Raw genomic sequence first — 11704 nt, forward strand, 5'->3', positions numbered from 1 at the left:
CCTAGGATAGCGTGACTCCCCAGGGGTGAAGCCCAGCCCAGGCTGAGGGGCAGACGGAGCACTCAGCTTCAAGTTCTGGAAGGCCTCTGATGCGACTTCCCACCCAGGTGCCCTGAGGTCAGCCCCTAGCCCTCAGCGGCCATAGCAGCCCCTGAACCTGCTCCCCTGGAGGTCAAGCATCTGCTCCCCTGGAGGCCAAGCCTGTGAGGGTCCAGCCCTGCCAAGGAAAATAGCCCTGAAGGCTGCGGTCCAAGCCTGGACGGCTCCTCGCTGGAGTGCCTGAAGCTATGACACTCTGCGGGCGCTCCACAGGCGCAGGGACCCTGGCTGGTTCCCGCTTCCAGAGGAAGGAGCCGGGGGAAACACAGGAAGGGTTAGAAGGAGGTTTAAAAGTGGTATGAACTCGGGGAGATGCCCAGAGGACCCGTACTTTGGACCAGAGAGTGCGCAGGAGCAGGAGCATGGGAGAGCATAGGTCTCGCCAGGCCTCCGGGAGCTGTGTGACTTTTGACCTCTCTGACTTTGGCCTTCATCTGTCCCCTCAGTGGGCTGTTGTGCAGGAACATGGCCTGAGGGCTTCCCAAGGGCAGGCTGGGCTCAGAGGAGGACTCAGGACACAGTCAGCAATGAGTGGAAGTCTGTCGACCCCCTTCCCCAGCGGAGCTGCTCTCAGAGTGGGGTTGAGGGACCTGGCCGTCCTGCTTGCCTCCTGGCCACCTCCCTGGCCAGCTGAAAAAGGCCTTGTCCAGAAAAAGAGGTGACCTCCTTGGTGGTGGTGGTGGTGGTGATGGCAGGGGTGACTGTTGGAGAGTGTGCCCCAGGCAGAGGGGGATGGATCCCACACTCCAGGACTGTGAGCCACAGGCTACTTGAAACCGGGAAGGAGGAGCCACTAAAGGATAGACTAGAATAGGGTGGAGCCGGGGTGGGTGTGTGTGTGTGTGGGGGGGTATCAAGGTGGGAAAGTAGGCTACATCTTGTCCCATATTTTAGGGCTCTGAAATGGGAGGGTCTGGGTGCCCTGACACCTGGTGTCGTTACGGGAGGCTAAGGAGGACAAGGTCCCCCACTCTGTTTCCTGTGTGACCCTGGGACGGCCACTTCCTCTCTCTCTCTGAGCCTCCACTGTGAAAGGGGATGGTCACCCCAGGAGTTGCTCGGACACTCACAATGTCCAGCCGACCAAGCCACAAAGATGCTCCATAAATATCGGGGCTCCTTGCAGTCTCGCAGATCCTTCAGTGAGTGAAAGGAATTGGGGTCACCCTGCTTAGTTTGGGCTGAGAAGCCTGCCTGAGCAATGTGGATCATTTTTTTCGGTGGGGACCAGCCACTCCCTGACCCAGAGAGCTGGTGCTGGGAGCCCCTGGTGGGACAGCCTTCGTTTAGGGGGTGCCAACGGTAGGGCCCAAGCTGGGGCGGAAGGCAGACCTAGGGCCAGCCTCACTGTGCTCCACGGAGGAGCTGGAGGAGCTGCTGCCTGGGCAGGAGTGCCAGCCCAAGGTTTGGGCAAGTCAGCAGCAGGAGAGAAGCAAACCCCAGAGACCCACAGTCCAGCCACATCAGGTTTGAGGGGCCAGAGGAGCGTGGCAGAGCTGCAGGACCAGGGAGGGCAACTCATAGCAAAGGACAAGGGGAAGGAGGCGCCCTCCCCCCCAGCAAAGGCTGGAGGTGGGAAGCGCAGGGTGGGTCAGGCAGCAGGGGAGGAGCTCACCCCTCCCAGCTCACCTCTGCATCCGCTAGAGTCAAGGCCGAGCACCTCAGCTGGCTGCACAAGCAGGTGCTCCACAAGGGCTGCTTCGCCCCAGGTGCTAGGCGAGTGAGACCGTTCAGGCTTTTCTGTCTTCTCCTGTCATCTGCGTATCCATTATCCACCCATTTACAAGCTTGTATGGAGCATTCCAAGCTGAACAGGGGGATTTAAAAATCTAAAATAAAACACAATAAAGGACTCTGCCATCCTGAAGCCCCACTGAGGGAGACTTCACGGCCCTGCCCCGTCCTTCGTGTCAGAACTTCTCCAGGGCCCTTCTCGCCCCAGCTCCTCTGGGGTTTCCCACACACTGGGCCTGTCCTGCCCGACAGGTCACCCTGTCCCCGCGCCAACCTGAGGGACTCTTGTGGAAAGAATGAGTGGCCATGACAACCCGGGTCACTTCCTCATCATAAAAACTTGGCGGGAGAGAGGGGGAGGAAGTAGGGGGTTTTGGGGTTGACACAGGGAAAATGGATTCTGTGGGGGCAGCTCCTGCCTCCTCATGGCCAAGCACCCTGTGTCCTGTTGTGGGATGCTCGTTCTCAACACCCTGGAGGGTGGGCAGGTACACAGAGTGGGGGCAAGCAACAGGAAGTGACCCCAGAAAAGACCCAGACTTCTGGCCGCCCCCCCTCTTCTTGTCTGAAGACAGCGCACTTCTGTATCCCCGACCTCAGATGAGCCAGAAACCTCACTCAGGCCTGGGGGCTCGGCTGCATGCATGAAGGGGAAGTTACTCACAGACTCAGATGCTCCTTAGCCCTCACCTCCTTTCCACATGAGCTCAGCAAATATTTGCTGAACAGCAGCGATAAAGGACACACAAAACAGACCTGTGTGCCATGGGGCGTGTGCGCTTCTCCACACCAGCAGGGACTCTGAGAACTTAGTTCCTTCTGGCCCTATCTACCCAAAGAGCGCCTCAGATCCTGCAGGAAGGCTGTCTCCGGACTTGCCTCCGCCTCTGACACCAGCCCCAGGCCCTGCTGCTATCTGTGCTTCTGACCAACAGGCTGCAGACCCGAGGTTCCCACAACCCTCCTTGGGTTTGATTGATTGGCTGGAGCTGTTCACAGAACCCAGAGACACTCGCTAGGTCACAGTCTATTCCAGAGGACATTGTTCAGGAAGCGATGCTCAGGACCGGATGTGGGGACAGGACATGGAGCGCCTCTGCCTCTCCACCCACCCCCTCCCTAAACCTTCTTGTGTTATCTGAAGCTCCTTTTGGGCTTTTATGTGGGCTCCATTCTGCAGGAACCAGGGAGAACTCTCTGGCCTTGGGCAGCTGAACTTGTTCTCCAGCCCCCTCCCCTCCCAGAACATTGGGGGCAGGACCGAGGGTCCCACCCACTAGTCCATGGCTTTCCAGGACAACCAACACCAAAAGTCAGCTCATTAACATGGCAAAAGACACCTCAGCCCTCACAACACTTAGGAAATGCCAGGAGTTTTGGAAGCCATGAGCCAGGAGCTATGGATGAAGACCAAATTTATATATATATATATATTTTGCTGATATAGCACAATATTGCAGACCTGGTCCCCAAATGTAAGGGCTCTCCACAGGCCCTCTCAATGCAGCATCGGGTTGGGTGCAGGGCCTCCACCCTGCAGCCCGCCCTGCAGAAGGTCCCTGCCCCGCTCTCTCCTGCAAACCTGTGGGCCTCTGCTCTGACTGTGCTCCCCTTTTCGCCCCTGCCCAGTCCCACCCATCCTCTGAGGTCTGCCTGGAACACCACCCCTAAAAACACTGTCACTCCTCCCGCTCTTGCTCATCGGGCCCCAGGTAGGACGCCGCCTGCCGCCTGCGCCGGCTCCCGGAAGCAACACGGTCCAGGAAAAGAAGGGGATTGGCAGCAGGGCTGGGGAGCTTCTGTCGAGCCCCAAAGCAGTTACCCCAAGCAAGGAAATACTGTGGTTTTCCTGTTAGAAGAAACTCTTGTTTCATAGTCTCTGTTCTGAGCTCAGAGCGGGGAAGACACCACACTGGAGGGAGAAAGGGCCCGTTGTTGTCCAGGGTCCTCGGGCGCACCTTGCAGGGGGCCCAGCTTCACACAGGGAGGCAACAGGAGTCGGCTCACGGTAGCCGAGAGACTGGGCAGGGCTTCGGGGTGCCAAAGCGGGGCCTTGGGTGGAGCATGCCCTGCGGCGGGTATAGCAGAGACGCCGTCACTGAAAATCTAGACTCAGTCTGAGCACAGAATTTCAGGTCGAACTGCCAGAGAGGCGAGTCCAAAAGGCATTGGGAAGAGTCAGATGCGAGGACATTCCAGAGGGGGGGAGTCCCCGCTCTTGACATGCAATGAGGACATGATGCGTTCGCCCAAGTGGTAAGGTGGTGGGACCCAGTTTGGCGGGAAAGCTCAGAGAAACCATCTTTTCTGGGTCCCCTGTTGACCTAGAGAGAAAGGGAGACTGAGGCAGGAGATGAGGGGAGGGAGCGGGACTGAGCTGCATGACTGACAAGGAGTCATTTCCTGGGGGAAAGTCCTGACCCCCCCACTCCATGGCCCATAGAGGGGTCGCCTGGCAGTCACCCCTCTCCTCCTCTAGAGTCTTGGCTGGACCAGGTCTCACCCAACTCCGCCTCTCACTTTTCTCTGCCTTGATTTTTCTCTTCTGTAAAATGGGGGTAATCTCGGCCCCTCTCGGGCAGAGCTGTGAGGAGGAGCTGCTTTGGGCCAGCAGTTCTCACATTTGAATGCACTTCAGCAGCTCCAGGGGGCTGGGGAAAACTGCGCCCTGGTACCCACCCCTGAGTTTTAGTCTTCAGAAGGACGCTGGTGAGCCTACGAACCTGTGTTTTAAACAAGCTCCAGGAACTAGTGCTGCTGCTGCTGCTGCTGCTGCTGCTGCTGCTGCTGCTGCTGCAAACCTTACCTTGAAAATCCCTAGTTTATGGCCAGGGCTGGCACTGACTGGCCCGCCACGGTTCTCCTTCAGCCCCTGATTCCCGCGGGGACTGCCGGGCTGCTGCCCAGGTTGGCCTAGGTTCCCTAGCTGTCCCGTGATGCGCAGTGGGCCCGGCAAGGATGGCCCGCAGAGGGCAGAGGGCAGAGGGCAGGACCCGCTTCACCCGCCTCCATAGGCTTCCTGCGGCCACTGGCCACCAGGGGGCAGGTGCGCGGCCTGCGAGGCCAGCTCAGGGCAGGAAGGGAGCAGAGGGCCTGAGGGCTGGGGTAACTGACCCCAGCAGCAGAGGCCAGGCTCTGGCCCCAGTTCTGTGGGCATCCTGGTGAGAAGGGGGTCCACCGTGGAGCTGCCTCTGTGGATAATGGGGTGCAAATGCAGGCAAAGAATTCCCCCCTGAGAGTGGAGGGAAGAGAGAGCTTTCCCCACTGGTCCTGTTTCTGCCCCAAGGACCTCTGGGCTTTGTGGGTCCCCTTGACCTCTCAGGCGGCAGGACTGAGTCCTGGGTGGGTTCCCACACTGTTTCTCGGGTCTTGGCTCTGTCGGTCATTCTAGAGAAGACCCTTTGAATAGGGGCGTCAGAAAAAATACAGGACACCCAGTTAGGTGTGAATTTCGGAGAAATGGCTTTCTGAGTGTAAGTACTCTCCAAGCACTGCACAGGGCCTTCTTGTTCTCAAAAGATATTTGTAGTTTATCTGAAACTCAGATTTAACCTATGTTAGTCTTTGCTTCCTCTGGCAACCCTGCTCCCCTCCAGGCACCAGCCCGTACCCCGTGGCAGCCCTCCCCTTCCCCGCTGCTCCTGGTGACTGTCCAGGGGTGGACATTGCTGCGTCTCTGCTCCGACTTCCCTGCAGGCCTCTCCAGCACCTGAGCTCAGTGCACCCTAAAATGAACTCCCCATCTTACCTCCTGGTCCCTCCCTGGGCCATCACCACCATCGGCCAGTTGCCCCAGCCAGGGACCAGGGAAGCTGGCAGCTCTCACTGTCCTCGCTCCTGCCTGTCCTGTCCGAGGGCCCCACATCTGTCCTGGCCCCCTGACTATCAGCCCCCCCCCCATGCAGCTTCCTCCGGCATGTCCTCAGGCTACCTGCTGAGTTGCTCTGACCACAGCCCTCTCCAGTCTCGGCTCTTCCTGAAGAGGGCCCGGAAGGCAGTCGCTTGGTCTCGGGACAGCCAGCATCCCGCCGCAGCTGGGGCTCGCCTGCTTTGACAGAGAGAGAGCTTTGCCTGCAGCAATCCCAGCTTGGGCTTCAACTGGGTGGCCGCTCTCTGACGCCAGCTTTCCTTGGGTCCAGGTCAGCGGTGTGAGTGACCTGGGGCTCTCCCACCAAAATAAAACCTCTCAGCCTGCCAGGACTTGGTTCGCACTGTGTCCGCCCCGCTGACCCTGTCCTCTCTGTGTTGCAGCTCCTTGAGGGCCTCCTTTGACTCCCTGAAGCAGCGTAAGTCTCAACTGTCTCCCAGCCCAGGCTGCAGGGGAATAGCACCCCTGGGAACACCCCCGCCCCCCACAGATAGGTGGATGTTTCTGGCTGGGAGGGGGAGCCCAGGTTCCAGACTGGCAGGGGATTTGGGGTGACAGAAGGCAAGCTGTGGGTGAGGGCTGGCTGACGCCTGCAGGGGCCCCTCAGATCTGACATCGGGGCCCCGTGTCCTTACTCTGCTCCCAGAAATGGAGAACGTGGGCAGCTCCCACATCCAGCTGGCCCTGGCCCTGCGTGAGGAGCTGCGGAGCCTCGAGGAGTTCCGGGAGAGGCAGAAGGAGCAAAGGAAGAGGGTGAGGTGGGGCTGCTCCCCCATTGCCAAGGCTGTGGAGGGCCCTCCTGAGGGAGCTGGTATGGGGAGGGCCCTACCCTAGGCTTGGGAGGTGAGAGTGATCCAAGGGAGGAGGGAAGGCCGGGGGCAGGGGGACGGCAGCTGAGTTCTCAGGTCTGACATCCCCAAGGGGTTCCTGCCTGAGGCTCATCTGCCGGGAGAGGGCAAGAGACTGGGCCCCGTCGACCCCCCACAACAGCTTAGAGGGTCAGTCACAGCACGCGGTGGCCACAGGTCCTGCGTTCAAGGGCCAGGGCTGTTTGTCCAAGAGAAAGAGACCTGAGGACCTGTCATTGCGACCCCTGTGCCAGGCTGCCCCAAACCAAGGGGACAGACACGGCCTCTGAGGAGTGGGGGTGTTGGGGGTGTCAGGCTTTCCTTGGCATACAAGGAACTTCTCACTCTGGGCCATCAGTGGGGGGGGGGCTGCCTGGAAGGGGCGTGAGGTTCCCATGCCAGGAGGTATCAGGCCCAACCGGGGCGACTTGTCAGGGAAGCTGCAAAGATGGGATAGGGGAGGGACTTGGTGATCTGTACCCCAGGGCCCCCTCTCTAGCCTGAGTCCCGGGGAGGGCAGCTGGGGACACCTGGGCAGCTTCTCAGGCCTTAGAGGGGAGGGTGGCGCCCTGACCTGGGGCGGAGGCCAGCACACAGGAACACTTCTTGCTTGAAGAGGCAGGATCATCGTAAACTGTCCACAGAACTGAAACGGTACGGTCCAGACCACTGAGCTGGGAGAGGGAAGACAGTGCCAGGCCTCAGATGAGACCAGGTGGAGCCGGTATCCTGGCCAAGCCACTTCCCCTCTCTCTGCCTCAGTTTCCCTCACGCAGGGTGGCACATCTGTCCACCTCCCAAACTCCGGGACCCGCCAGAACCGGGTTCTCCTCAGGGGTCCCAGAACATCAACTGCCCATCCACCCAGGGTCTCACTTTCAGGCTCTAAATTTGGGTTCCGGAGCAGAGTGGGTCCCCAGACACAGCTCAGCCCTGAGGAAATGAGGCGTCCCTGCAGCGCCTGCTGCAACCGTTGGGCCACCAGCTGGCTATTTTGAGCTCTCCTGTGGCCGGAGGAGCTGAGAAGTCTGCAAAAAGTGGTTTTGGACGGAGCGCTGCCTTCCCCAGAGTGGCCAGAGCTGTGATGGGGAGCGGGGAGCCTGCCTGGGGGTGTGCGCAAGTGTGCGTATGTACGTGTGTGTGCAAGGCAGCAGGGGCACAGTGCCTGCCTGTGGGGCGTGCCGGTGTGTACGTGTACCGCTGTGCCCCTGAGCCTCTGATGGGTGCCCTGTCTGAGGTCTCCCCACCGACATGGGATCTTCAGATCCCAGGCAAAAACTCCAACCCCGACGTGAGCCTTCCACTCCCCTGGTCCTCGCCCGTGGGACCCCGGCCGTCCAGGCTGAGTCTGGCGTCTCCATCCGAGCAAGGAGCCTGGGGGGCGCGGTGGGGCGCAGTGGCCATGACTGAGTCTGCCGTGTGTGCGCTCTGGACGGGGCGGGGGGCGGCACAGGAGCCTGTTGTGAGGGGTGTCTCTATGCCCTGTGAGCGTGTGTGTACAGGTCTGGGTGTGCATGTGTGGGCAGGGGGAGCCTGCTAGTGTGTACTTCCATGCGTGTCATGTGGGACTTGCTGTGCGTGTGTGCCGGGGTGCGTATGTAGTGTGTGACTGCTGGAAGCAGGTACAGAAGCTGAGTGAAAGACGTGTGTGTGCGTGTGTGTGTGTGTGAGCACGCACACGTGTGGGGAGGTCACTGCTCCCAAGGAGAGACCTCATCCTGGCTAGACTTGCAGGGAGAGGACTCGTGGGCACGCCCATGCCTTGGCTTCCCCCCACCTCTGTCGTGAGCATAACTGTGAAAGCAGAGAGGGCATCTTGTCACTGCCCCTTCAGAGGCAAGAGGGGATGCTGTGCCTCATCCCAGGACACCCCATCCTCTTGGCTAGGGGAGTGTTCTGAGGCCGTGGCCCCTGGCTCAGCACCTTGTGCCCCCTGCAGTATGAGGCTGTCATGGAACGCATCCAGAAGACCAAGCTGTCGCTCTACAAGAAGGCCATGGAGGTGAGTGCCAGTGTCTTCGGCCCAGCAGTTTGAGGGCTCAGGCTGGACCCCCAACCTGGCAGCACATTTCCATCCAAAATATGCACAGTGCCTGTTGGGTGCTTGGGCTGCACCAGACACCAAGGCCTCACACAGATGGGCCCAGGCTCTGCCCTTGGAGGCACTGGCCGATGGGCCAGGGGTTCGTTGCAAGCAGTGGCTCACAGAGCGACCCACAGGAGCCCCCAGTGCTGTTTGCTTGGGGCTCCAATAGGTGAGCTGCTCCCCTGGGGAGGAGAAAAAGGCGCCGTGGAGGGAGGGACAGCGGTGTGGAGACTGGCATCGCTATGCTGCCTGGCATTTTCAGGAACTTGCTGGTGGGTGGAGGTGACCACAGGCCCGGGCCACCTGCAGGGCTGCACTGTCCCTGGTGGGAAGGGTCCTGAGATTGCTTGTCCACCATCACTCCAGATCCCCAGCCCTGGCGGGGAGGAGGCTGGGTTCTGGGGGATGGCAGAGTTAGACTGTGCAGCCCCCCAAGTCACACCCCTCCACACCCCAGTCCAAGAAGACATACGAGCAGAAGTGTCGAGACTCGGATGACGCTGAGCAGGCCTTCGAGCGCATCAGTACGAACGGCCACCAGAAGCAGGTGGAGAAGGTGAGGGCCAAGTGGGGGCAGGGCCGGCGGTGGGGGGGCGGGTGCCAAAGACACCCCAAGCAAGGTCTGCATGAGGACACGCCGGCTGCTCCTTTCCCACCCGAAACTCCGCCTCCCAGAATCTCAGGGCACACACAGGGTCAGCCTGGTCCCCTCTGCCATCTCCAGGCCGCGCCCCAGGACCCAGTCCTCAGAGCAGGCCAGTGCGCACAGGCCGAGCTCACAGGCAGTGAGAGCAGATGCTAACCCTCACACAACCTCAGAGAGGGCCCGGTAGGCTCCCGGCACACAGAGGAGACAGGCCCAGGCCCGGTGAGTGACGTGTCCAAGGTCTTCGAGGCAGGAAGCCACCAGAAAGGACCCAAGCCCGGGTTGTCCAGAGCCCAAGCTTGCACTGCTCCGGCCCCGGGCCCAGGAGCACATTCCACCTGCTGCACAGACAGGGACGCTGCGGTCCAGAGAGGGCAGAGCCTTCGGCTGAGTTAGGGCAGCAAGCCGGGGCCAGAACGCCAGAGAGGTCACGAGGGGCCTCAGGGCCCATGGTCTGCACGCCTCCTTCTAGGGCCTCAGAGTTTTCACAGGTGCCTCCCGGGCTGGAGATCTCTGTTGTGATTCTTATTTTATTGAAACCAGCCGGTGCTCCTTGGTGGCGTGAGGCTGGATTAATGAAGGGACTTTGCGTTGGCCCTACCCCTGGGGGGGGGGGGTGGCAGGGGCACTGTTGAGCCTTCTGGAGGCTGGGGGCGCGGGGCGGCGTGGGGTGGGTGCTGGGGGCTCAGCCAGTGGTCCCTGTGTCTCCTCAGAGCCAGAACAAAGCTAAGCAGTGCAAGGACGCAGCCATGGAGGCAGGTAGGCGGCCCTGCCTGCTCTTCAGCCGGGGTGGGCGCCTGGGCCCTCCCCTGGGGACACCCGACTAGAGCCGCATGCACTTCCACGTTTACGCAAGTAAACCTTTCTTTCCTGTCACTTGCTGGGTTGGTCTTACCCTCTTGCATGTTTGCACTGCTCTGTACCCACTGCATGCTGAACAGACGAGGAAACTGAGGCGCACAGGTTAGCTTGCCCGAGGTCACAGACAATGAGCCGGAGCCCAGGACTTCCACAGCCACGGTCCCGGGAGACAGGCCCCCGTGTGCGTGTCTGCCCAAGTGTGCGCGCGCACGTATGTGCCCCTTCCTCCCCCCTTCTGTCTCGCTCCTGTGAACACTGGTGCCCACAGTCTTCTCGGCCTCCTCACTCCTTCCCCCGATGCCAGACCCCTACAACCCGTCCCTGCTGCCACAGCTCCCGGGACAGAGAGGTCCCCTGCTCCGTCCTTAGGGGGGCGCTCCCCTGTCCTCTGTCTCTCCCAGCCAGCTGCTCCCCTGACGGGGGACTAGGTGACCCCCAGATATCTGGAGCCCAAGTGTACTGAGTTCCCAGTCCAACTCCCCGATGCGCCCCTCTGTCTCCTTTACCGCTGCCCTAGCCAAGCCTCGGTTTCCTGTCGGGAAGTAAGAGGTGCGGCCTGGGAGTGACAGGAGCCTGGATTGTGAGCCTGGGTGTGCAAGGCGCTGGCCCAGCCCTGGGCATCTCAGACCTCAGTGAGCAGCTGAGCCGAGTGTTCAAGGCACCGGCAGCCAGAGAGAAGGGGCCACGCTGGGCGGGCGTTGCTGGGATGCAGGGTGGGGTGTGGGGGTGCCTCTCTGAGGGAGCCTGTGCTTTCAGAGCGGGTGTACAGGCAGAACATCGAGCAGCTGGAGAAGGTGCGGGGCGAGTGGGAGCAGGAACACCGCACTACCTGTGAGGTGAGTGCCCCGGGGCCTCAGTTTCCCCAGCCACAAAAATGGGGAAAGACCCAGCAGTGCTTCATGGGGGAAAACCAGGCAATGGTGGTGGGCGGAGGCATCATTAATCCATTCCTGCACCCATCCCCTCTTCCACTCACCCCTAAGGCCTGTGCCGGACTGCCCCCGAGGGAGTCCACAGCCGGGTTTGGGGCCTGGGTGCCTCCTGCAGGTGGACACCCTTCTCCACTGAAGCCCAGACAAAGCCCGTAGCTTCCCTGGGCCCCGCTGACGGAAAGGGCAGGGAGCCAGGCCACGGGGGCCAGGGATCCCCCCGTGACACCTCCCTCTGGGGTCTTTCTCAGCATGTGGTGGGGCTGGAGGGCAGGGCCGGGGTGCAGGATATGGCAGGGGAAGGATTCCCACCAGCAGTTCAGCCTTTCTCCCAGAAGCCTCGGGGTCGGCTCCCAGGTCAGGCGGGGTCTTCCAACAGAGGGGCACGCTGCTCTGCCCAGCTGGCTGCAGGTGGGGCCCAACCTGCCTGGCTCTGCACCCCCATCTCACTCCTCACCTCCCTCCACAACGCATCCCCCAGGCCTTCCAGCTGCAAGAGTTTGACAGGCTGACCATCCTCCGCAACTCCCTGTGGGTGCACTGCAACCAGCTGTCGCTGCAGTGCGTCAAGGATGATGAGGTATGGCCGGGGGTGGGGCCAGGGACGGGGGCAGGAGAGGGCGGCCCGAGCAG

At 61.1% G+C, this 11704-nt stretch overlaps 1 protein-coding gene across 1 annotated transcript in view; it reads left to right on the plus strand.

Moving 5' to 3' along the window:
* PSTPIP1 (proline-serine-threonine phosphatase interacting protein 1) overlaps window positions 1-11704 on the plus strand; it is a gene marked incomplete at its 3' end in the record, with an annotated part of 38962 nt that overhangs the window by 19517 nt on the left and 7741 nt on the right. The window contains exons 4-10 of the mRNA XM_084239977.1: window positions 6085-6119; window positions 6348-6454; window positions 8489-8551; window positions 9093-9191; window positions 9995-10040; window positions 10899-10978; window positions 11553-11651. Coding sequence (XP_084096103.1) covers window positions 6085-6119; window positions 6348-6454; window positions 8489-8551; window positions 9093-9191; window positions 9995-10040; window positions 10899-10978; window positions 11553-11651 — 529 coding nt within the window. The remainder of the gene's footprint in view (window positions 1-6084; window positions 6120-6347; window positions 6455-8488; window positions 8552-9092; window positions 9192-9994; window positions 10041-10898; window positions 10979-11552; window positions 11652-11704) is intronic.

The sequence above is a fragment of the Talpa europaea genome, assembly GCF_964194135.1.
Source record: "Talpa europaea genome assembly, chromosome: 8".
NCBI lineage: Eukaryota > Metazoa > Chordata > Mammalia > Eulipotyphla > Talpidae > Talpa > Talpa europaea.